This window comes from Eurypyga helias, unplaced genomic scaffold (assembly GCF_000690775.1).
Source record: "Eurypyga helias isolate BGI_N326 unplaced genomic scaffold, ASM69077v1 scaffold9181, whole genome shotgun sequence".
NCBI lineage: Eukaryota > Metazoa > Chordata > Aves > Eurypygiformes > Eurypygidae > Eurypyga > Eurypyga helias.
In genome coordinates this window covers 16,140-26,171 of record NW_010231478.1, presented here as the reverse complement: position 1 = coordinate 26,171, position 10,032 = coordinate 16,140, and the positions used below count along the sequence as shown (strand labels likewise).

At 51.4% G+C, this 10,032-nt stretch overlaps 1 protein-coding gene across 1 annotated transcript; it reads right to left on the bottom strand.

The window, feature by feature from the left end:
- Positions 1-1,651: 1,651 nt before the first annotated feature.
- LOC104516679 (importin subunit alpha-5-like) lies at positions 1,652-9,281 on the bottom strand. The gene is made up of 10 exons (XM_010161093.1): positions 9,246-9,281; positions 8,462-8,592; positions 7,871-7,945; positions 6,848-7,116; positions 6,304-6,386; positions 4,673-4,963; positions 4,112-4,345; positions 3,585-3,767; positions 2,759-2,908; positions 1,652-1,732 (listed from the first exon to the last, which is right to left on the bottom strand). Exons 1-10 carry the CDS (start codon positions 9,279-9,281, stop codon positions 1,652-1,654), a joined length of 1,533 nt encoding a protein of 510 aa, XP_010159395.1.
- Between the last annotated feature and the right edge of the window lie 751 nt (positions 9,282-10,032).

The following is a 10,032-nucleotide window of genomic DNA, read 5'->3' as shown; positions in this document are numbered from 1 at the left end:
ACAGGCTGAGAGAGTTGGGCTTGTTCAGCCTGGAGAAGAGAAGGTTCTGGGGAGACCTTACAGCACCTTCCAGTGTCTGAAGGGGCCAGAAAGGAAGCTGAGGGGGAGGTGGGGTCTTTTTACAAGGGAACATAGCAACAGGACAAGGGATAACAGGTTTAAATTGAAAATGGGTTAGATATCAAGGAAAAAAAAAACCCAAACCCACCAAACTCTTCCTGCAGTGGAAGTGTCTGTAATAGGGTTGCCTACACTAAGAGAGCTAATGATGACACAACCAGGCTGGATGAGGCTTGGAGCAACCTGGTCTAGTGGAAGGTGTCCCTGCCCATGGCAGGGGGTGGGACTGGGGGGGCTTTAAGGTTCCTTCCAACCCAAGTTCTGATTCTACACTCTGGCACACACAATCCGGGCTGGACACCTTGCAGGGCATGGAGCACAACTGGACCTTAAGTACCTAACTCCCTTCCTCCCCCGGGTGGCCCAGAATTGAAATGTATAAATCCTCTCCTGATCAGATCCAGGGTAGAGGAAGCAGTTGTGTTTCCTGGAGAAGAGATTTTTCCTCCAGATTGATTTTACCTGCCACATCACCTCCCACTGCATCTAAGGAAGCAAAGCCCCAAAATCACCCAGGGTCATTTTGGCCAGTCAACACCCCAGAGAAGATGCTGCCACCCACATCTTGCATGAGGCAAAGCCCTTGAGAAAGCTTCAAGCCCTGTAGACACAAAGTTCCCAGCAGAAACCCCCACAACCCCTCAGCACTACAAGGATGAAGCAGTGTCCAGCACCTTGTTAGGAAGCTGCAGCACATCTGTGCAGTGCATCCACTAGCAAGTGGTACCCATAGCTGCAGGGATGGACACAGGGCACCAGAGCTTGCTGCAAGCTGAACTCAAGAGCTCCATCAACTCCATCCTCACCTTCCACTCTACCTGCAGCTGGAGACCTTTACACAGCAAGGGACAGTGACATGCAATGGAAAACCTGCAAGACAGGTCTCCTCAGTGTTAAAAGGGCAGCTCTAAGGTAGAGCCAGATCAATGGGCTCCAGGCTGGTGGAGAGCATATCTGGGAAGCTTCAGTGGGAGGTGAATTAGCTCCCATGGCAATAACTGCCTCCAACACTGCCTTCCTGCCAAAGGACCAGCATTCACACAGCAGCTCCTGTGTCCAGATGCACGTACTTCCATGTGGGGTGGAATAGCACACACAGGGATAAGAGTGACCCACCTGCCCTCAGCCAATTGCCTTCTCAGTTAGAAACAACTCTGAGAGCTTTCAGAGCTGCTTCAGGCACTCTGAGTTTCAGCACAAGCACCAATACCCAGTTGGATTTGGTGGTAGCACCCTGCTCTCCAGCAGCTCAATGCAGCTAGCACAAAGTTTCTGGCTGCACTTCACACCCATAAGGTCAAATACATTTCTCCATGGCCTTAGACACCACAGAAAAACATCTGTAGTGTTTTTAACTGCAGCTTATGAGAGGGGAAAAAAAAGGTAAGAAGTACAAAGCCAGAAGTGTAATTTATTGCCAAGTTTCCAAAGTAGAACACACTCAGCATCTTTGCTCCTCTTTCTGTAGAGCTCAGATATCCAAACAGAGACACCTCCATCCACCAGCTCACAGCTGCTTAGTACTTCATCTTCAGAAGTCAAAGTCTTGCTTCTCCACTGAGAAGTTGTATAGTCCTTCCTCGTCAGTCCCAGGCTGCAGGTCTGGATTTTCCTGGAAGGAAGTTGGCAGCCATTAAAGGCTCTGCATCTTAGTTTTACTAAGTTTTCTGAACCAATTTGCCTGAAGCTTTTTATAGCAGCTTATTGTTTTATTCATGTTAACACACACCCAAGCAGTTTGTTTCAGCAGAAAAAAAAATAAATTTCATTCTAACTGGACTCTTGGAGACCAGACCAAGTTTCCTGCTCTCCACAGCACACTGAAGCCACAGGGTCCCTGCACCTCATGCACAAAAAGCAGCCAAGCCCATGGGCTCAAACACCAGAGGTAGAAGAAAATGACAGAGCTCACTCTTAATATCCTGCTTGGAACACCACTAAGCCAGGACTGCTTTGGAGAGACATTCCCTGAGCATCCAGCCCCTCGGGCAGGTGTGTAGGAGAGCTGCCTCCACACCCTCTCACAGATACATCCCACAGACCTTGTTCTGAGCAAGGGACTAATGCGGACACGTGCTCCCTGCTGCTGCAGTTCACATCTGGACTGAGCCTCAGCTCCCAGACCTGCCAAACCACTAAGCCTCTTCCCTGATGTTTCCTCATCTGTGAAACTACAGCTAGGACCAAACATGGCACCTGTGACAGTCACAGGATGCTTACACCAGCTAGCTGGTGTCATATACTCTTTTTCTAGAAGTTCGTTATCACAAGAAGGGTCAAGTAACCCAAGTGCAACCTGAGCAGCAGGCTTCCATTCATAGTGACAAGCTAGCTCAGCTCCAAAGGAGGAAGTTTCTCCACATTTGCTATTCATATCAGCAACTGCAGTAACTCCAGCTGATGCCAGTTTAAATTCCAGCAGCAAGATGCTATCAAGGCATCTCTCAGTTGTGCAACTCATCAGCTGAGAACTCAGAGCTCTCACACCTTTAAAAGCAACTGGGACAGGCTGCAAGGGCTACTCTAGTCATGTACAGGTCTTCCTAAAAAACTATTTCAGCATCCTTAAAGCCTGTGCTTCATCCTAGTGTGCAATAGCTTCATATTTTCAGAGGAGAAACAGCAAGAGCTCACATACCTCACCAGAAAAGTATTTCTCTATGATTTTCACCGCAGCTTGGTAGACTATGTTGTTTTGGTGGGTTTGCAAGGCTTCAATTTTCTCCAGACCATCCAATTCTTCCAGCAGCAGACACAGCTTTTTTGTCTCTCCCACCTTCTCAGCTGCCTATAACATCAGATAACCAAGCAGGAAAATGTAACTTCATATCAGTAATAGGCCTGAGATGGTCTTTACGGCAAGATCCTGATCCACAAGTCAAAGGACCACAGTCCCTGCATCTACAGCCCCTACCCAACCCCAGGGATAGGGCTATTATGCATATGAAACATTAGTCCCTGCTGGGATCACTGCACAGTGGCTTGGTTGCCAACCAAACGAGCTAGCCAAGCCCTGCTGAGGGACACCCACACGCAGAGAATCAGGTGTGACCTGCCACCCACCATTTCACTTGCAAAAGCCATTTCACTGGCTCAAAGGTGCTTTCAAGCAAGATGCACACAGGCAGCAGTTGGTAGGGAGCCAAGCTGAAGCACCCCCAGGACCACTTAGTTCTCCTGCCGTTGCATTTCTCCAAGACCACCATTTTTGTCCAGCTTGGGAAGTAACACATAACCTCTTTTCTCTTCCAGAAAGACTAGGCTAAAGTCACAGGAGGTGATGGGGAACACTTTGGGTACTTGATCTTGTCAAGCCCTTCAGGCAACCAAAGGACATCCCGAACAAGGCAGTCAACAAGCTTTAACCCCCCCTCCTGCAAGAGCAGCAGCTGCTCCAGCCCCTCAGTGTCTCATACCTCACTGCTCTTTTGGGGAAAGGATGTAGAGATCATTGGAGAACTTACCAGGAAGAGATTTGAAATAGTATCCAGGATGACCAGGATAGTTTTGCTGTCGTTGGCCAAGAGGAGGTTGAGCAGAGGTCGGAGGACCCCAGCCTCGACAAGATCAGCCACCTGGTCCAGAGTTCCTCCTGTTGTGAAGTTGGCTACTACCCACACAGCCTCCCTCTGCGCTTTGAAGTCTCCCTGGAAAAGCAGCACAGTGAGAGCACTGCCCATTCCCAAGCTTCAGCATCCCTCTAGGATCAGTGCAAGGAGGGGATAGCTGTTTCCCTCACACGGTTTGGGCTGACCCAAGTCCCCCTGCATGCTGAACACTGGGTGGACACCCAGCAAAGCTTCCAAAAGCAGCTCCAAGCCCTGCTTCCATGCAGCTGTACTGACAGGTCCAAGTGCTCAGACTGTCCCAGAGATGTCAACAGCTTTGGGAGACCTCTCAGCTGGTGCATGGGTACGTGCCCACAAACAAGGCAACACAGACCTCAGCACTGCTCCCGCGGCTGTATGTCAGCCCCACAGCCATCCCTCACCTTCCTGAGCACGTCCACCAGCGGTGGCAACAACCCACAGGTGATGAGTTGCTGGATCTGCCAGCACGGTCCTGCCGCGATGTTACTGAGCATCCAGGCAGCTTCCTTCTGTATGTTTGACTTTGCATGTTGCAGGAGAGGGGGCAGGACAGCCAAGACACCAGCATCAATAGCTGCCTGCGTCTGCTCGTCGGTCCCTGTGACGACATTCCCAACGGCACGGAGAGCTGGAGTCTAGACAGACCAAAGGAGACAGAATCCTTACTGCAAGGAATACATGCTAGAAAGTCCAGCAAGATCCCTCACTAAGCACTTGATCCTTCAAATAAGGGAAGCAATGTGGGCAATTACTGTTGTAATTAGAGCTATCAGCCTCTCATTTTGCTCTAAGCAGCTTTAGGGTCTCTAACCATTCGGCTAGCCCCACCGAGCTGGAGCAGAGCAGTGGCTTGACCAACAACTGGGCAGTACTGCAGTCCACAGAGACAGCAGACTGCACTAGCCACTGCCTTCCTCCTACATTAAGGGACCAGGGGCTGGAGATCGCTGATAGTTTCCTACCAGCATGATCAACTCTGGGCTGGCCATTAATTCCACCAGCCTTGGAAGAATCCCTGTATCCACCACAATTTGGATGAGATCATTGGAGCCATCAGCCAGAAAGGCAATGGCCCAGCAGGTGTCACAAATGATGTTCTTGTCCTCGTGTTCCATGAGGCAGATGAGGACTGGCAGTATCTTCTTCACTGCATCCAGGGGAGGGGAGGGGTTCCTGTGTCTGCAAAGGTTTGACAGTGCCCACGTGATGTTCCTCAGGAACCCAACCTGAAAACACAAGGGAGGTGTAAGATCCTCACTGCAGTAACAAGTGAGGAAGAGGTAGCACCCTGCTTCTGGTCCCTACAGCCCAGAGATGTTATTAAGAAGGCTGCTTGATAAGGGCTGAGGCTCATTTGAAGAAGGAGGATGAAACAGGTAAGTTAAGATAGTAAAAGGTAAGTTAAGATAGTAGATTCACCCCCTCCCTAATTTAAAGTTCAGTAACTTCAGCTCTGGTACTGTGACCAACTACAGTGACTAAATAAAGGTGCCAAACCACTTATTTGCTGGGTCCTTGGACAAGTTACAGAGCATTCTTGGGACAAGAACAGGAATTTGGTGTTGTTTTTTTTAATATTAGTAGCTCATTATTCTAGAGTAGGGTTCTAGAATCAAAGATTTGATTAAGTTGCATCATTCAGATAGTTCATCCCAGTAGGGATTCTCCCAGGAGAGCAGTGGAGCTACATTCAAAGGATTGCAGCTACCAAGGGGCACGTATACGAGCTGGTGTTCTATGTTCCTTCCACAGGGCTCCCCAAGCAGAGGCAAGAGAGATTCCATCTAGGAGCAGAGCAGCCAAAAGAGTTGGTTGTTACTAAAATCCCCATCTTCCAGTATCAACTCACAGAAGGCCTGGATGGCGTTTTCTCAACACCAGCTTTCAGGCCATCGTTATGCCTACAGAAAGCACAGAGCTTCCACCGTACCCGGGGGTGGGGAGCCTGGAGGCATCAATACCCCTGAGAGCCTCAGCCCACCATATGCTCCTCCAAGAAGGTCCTTCTCCCCCACAGACAGAGAAAGCAGTGGGGCAGGCACTATTGCAGGAGGTCAGAGATGAGACAAACCCAGCAGTTTAGAGCTACCCAAAAATCAACAGGAGGAAACTTGAAGGGCTAGTTCAGTCCTTCACATGCTTATACAAGTCTACCTTGCACCAGTTTCATCTTACTGGAACAGGTTGCCCAGAGAAGCTGTGGATGCCCCATCCCTGGATGTCTTCAAGGCCAGACTGGATGTGGCTTTGAGCAACCTGGTCTAGTGGAAGGTGTCCCTGCCCATGGCAGGGGGGTTGGAACTAGATGATCTTTAAGGTCACTTCCAACCCAAACCATTCCATGATTCTATGATTCTATTATTCCTAGCCTGAGATGGTCAAAACTAAGACTAGAAGACATCACACTAGCTTAGAGACTGCTTGGCATCCCCTGCTTCATATGTAGCTCAGAGGCAGGGTCATTAAGAGCAGTTTAGGAACAGGTCCCATTCAATTATACAAACAGCTTGTTGTTTATAAGGCAGATGACAGACCCCCATTCACCCAGCACCCAAGTGGTTAAGAGCTGTTAAGGAAAATGAAGGTTATTTACTGGAGTTGCAGGTGACACCAGAGCCAGCAAGGGAGGAATTGCATCATAATTGATAACAGCATCTCTGTAGAGAGGACCATCACCTGTACAGATGAAAAAGGGTTGCTTATTGCATCTGCCCAAGTCAGAAGACATTCAAACAGCAATCAGACCTGCAGCCACAGGCCAGGGCTCACCCACCATGAAGTATTTTCAGGTGGGGAGGATTTAGCAGGTAGCTTGAGTGCCGTCATGGCTAGTTTGGGGCAGGCTAACCAGACCTGACCCATTCTGTTCTCCCTACTGACAACACCAGTGGGTCTCAGCCCAACAGGATGGAGTCTTGCACTTGGCTTTGGCCAAAAATCCCCTTGCAGAGTCAATGCAGGGTCTCAAAGGCTGCCAGGCCACGAGAAGGGACTGAATGGTTGAGGGTTTGAACAGAGGCAGCAGGTTGGAGGCAAAGCTGCAAGGAGACAAGGCTATCTTGAGGAACATCACTATTTTCAGCTCCCCAGCTTGAGCAGTGACCAGCACGCCCCCAGGCCTGGAGACCCCCGCTTACCTGCGATGTTGCCCAGCGCCCACACAGCCTGCTCACTGATGTGCATGTGTGGGGAGGACAGGAGGGAGATGAAGGCCGGGATGGCACCTGCCTCCACCACCGCCCTGGTGTGGTCAGAGGTGCCAGAGGCGATGTTAGTCAGTGCCCAGGCGGCTTCAAACTGCAGGGAAGCATTGTCAGCGTAGCTCAGGAACTCAACCAGTCTGGGGACGATCCCCAGCTCGATGATCTTACTGATAGGGGGGTCCTTCCGCCTGGACAGCATTTTCCTGCAAGAGGTGACACACCACAGACCACCATGAGAAGCTGTGATGCACCGTAACCCTGTGGCCAGGTGCAAGGCTGTGTCCTGTGAGGGAAGCAGCACCCATGAAGCACTAGTTCAGCATCCCGTGTCAGCAAGCCCTCTGTCAGAGGAGATGCCATGGAGAAGCTTCTGCAGGATGCATCCATGAAGATGCTTCAGCAACACCAGGATGTCTGTTAGCAGTCCCCTGGCACACAGAGGTCACTGATCTGGCAGCTTGAGCCAGCCAAGGAGGCCCCAGCAGTGATGCAGCCTCTCCTAGGCCCTCAGGAGACATCCCTGCTGCCAGCTAGGCGATGACTGGCACCCTGTGACCCCTCCTGCACCCACCCAGGTGGCAACAGCCCTGCCCAGCAGAGACCCTTACAGAGTCAGGCTTTCCAGCCCTTATCTTGCACAAGCCTGTGGTACTTGTTTTTCCCCCCAGCCACCCATGAGCCATTAGGAGCCAACATTCCCTGTCCCAGCACAGGGAGGGGGACAGCTCCAGGAGCCCCAGCCAGCCCCTGGTTAGGTTCAACCACCCAGGTCTCTCCCACAGGCACTGCAGATGGAGCCAAGCAAGGCACAAAACTGAGATCCCTCAGGGCAGTTGGGGTTACCAGGCTCCTTCCCCCTTTGGCATGTTCTCAGAGGGCTCTTCCAACATCAAAAGGTGCCTGACAGGACCCACCACAGCTCCACCAGCCACCTCCCTCCCAGCCCGAGCAGCATACCTGGTGGTCTGCGTAGCCTGCAGCTGCAGCTCAGGGTTGCTCCCATTCACAGCTTCGACTATTTCCTCCAAGGACAGCAGAATAACCTGTGTCACAGGGAATGATTCAGTCAGACAGCAAGCTAGGACTCCCTGCAGTTTAATCTCCGCAGTCAATCAGCTGTCTAGACCCAAGTCAGTCACCACTTCATATCTAAGCAATGTCTGTTCCTTATGCAATGTAGTTTCAAGATGAGGCAGAGGAAGAGAATCCACAAAAGCCTTTGAGGCAACCAATCCTTATGATCAAGCACAGAAAGAGTCACTGACACACCACAATGGGCCTACAAGCTCAGTAATTACCCTTCACCATGCAAGGAGCCAGACAGGAGCTTCACCCAGCTTCCAGCAAGGTGGAGCACCAGCCTGTTCTTCCTGCCGTCAAGGGAAGCCACACAGGACATCACGTCCATGCAAAGCACCACAGAAAGTGGCTAGACAGCCAAAAACACTGCATAGTGATTAGGAATGGCACTGATTATTTAACCCAGGTCACTCAAGCTGGACTTGGTAGTGGTCCAAGCAGACAAGACCTATCACACAAGGTGCAGAGCACTCAGCACTCACCTCATCATCTTCAGAGACACTCTCATCGAAATGAATATTCCTGCGCTTCATGATCAGCTCATCCCTCCTGGTTTTTCGCAGCTCTATGCTCACCTCCATTCTCTGCCTCCGCAGGACCTGGAAGGGGGGAGAAGGGCACCCATCCCACCGGTGTCCACATCACCCAATTCCCTAAGGAGCTCATCTCTATGGCCCTCTGTCCAGAGTTTCCTACACGAGGAAGGCAGAGAGCCAGCACCTGATTGCTATGGCCTGGAGGGTTACAGAGGGGGGACAGTAATGCCTCAGTGGCTCCCAAGGACACGGGCTGCTGGATGAACCAACAACCAGTGGGTGTTTGTAAAAGTGGATTTGCTGAACCTGAAAGACAAGCCCACATCTCCTCAACTGGCCTAAAGCAAGCTGACAGATCTCATGGTCTGACATTCATCCCACCCCCCATCTCCGCAGGGATAACTGCTGCGGAGAGCTCAGCAGGCTGGGGCTGAAGCATCTCCCTCCCCCAGCACAGCTCAGAGTCACCCACCCAAAGCTCATGTCCCCCTTGCCAGTGCCACCACACTCCTTGCAGCCCAGCCAGCTCCACACCACATCTCAGAAGCTAACAGAGCACCCCTGTTAGCAGGGCCACCCCACCACCTCTTCTGCCACCCCACGCAGGTAGGTTTGAAAGCAATTGCCCTTCAGAAGCCCTCGCATCAGCTCCTGCCAACAGGCAAAGCCCCACCAGGGGCCACTATCCAAAGTGGATGGCAGAGATTGGCACTTACAGCTGCATCCTTGCCCTTGTTCTTGAACATCCTCATCCGCTCAAGTGGCATCTTGGCAGATTTGAGAGGTGCCAGCTGAAAGCCTTCATGTGCTTTGGGGTTCAGGACAGAGTAGTGTGAGGTCACAGCCACACCAGCAACACCCACCTTCCGCCCACAGAGGGGTCTGGGACGCCCCCACACTCCCACAAATAGCCTGTGCCACACATTTTCTCCCCCACCTCGCCAGCACAGGAAAGGCTGGAGGATCCCTGCCCTCAGTAGGATCCTCACACACTGCAGCTGAGCCACTGAACTACGTGTGAGCACAAGCTACAGAAGCTACAGCAGCTGCAGTAATCCTGTGAGGAAGCCAGACACACCACTGCTCCTGGCTACAGAGACACCACCGTCCTCCAGCTCCGATACCCGGCTTTTGGGTTTCCTTAGGGCCCAAGCCTGGCAAAACTTCTTGTTTCCAAAAAGATCAGCTTAAGGTCCAATTTAAGGACGAGCAGCCACATCCAAGTCTGCCCTCTCACCCCACCACACAGCCCAGAGCTTGGCTTCCCACCCCAGGACCCCCAGCCAGGTAAGTCAGAGTGGCACAATGTGACTAATTCAGCTAAGCAGAGAGTTCTCCTGGAAACCCAGCTACTAGGAAGGGCTGCCAGGTGAAACCTTAAATAGGGACAAATAAAACCATCTCTAAATCTCTCCTAGAGAGCACCACAGACATACACACAAGACCAAGAGCAGACCTTCAGGCAGTTCTTGGTCAGAAAAAGCAAGGTTTCCACCCAGAAGC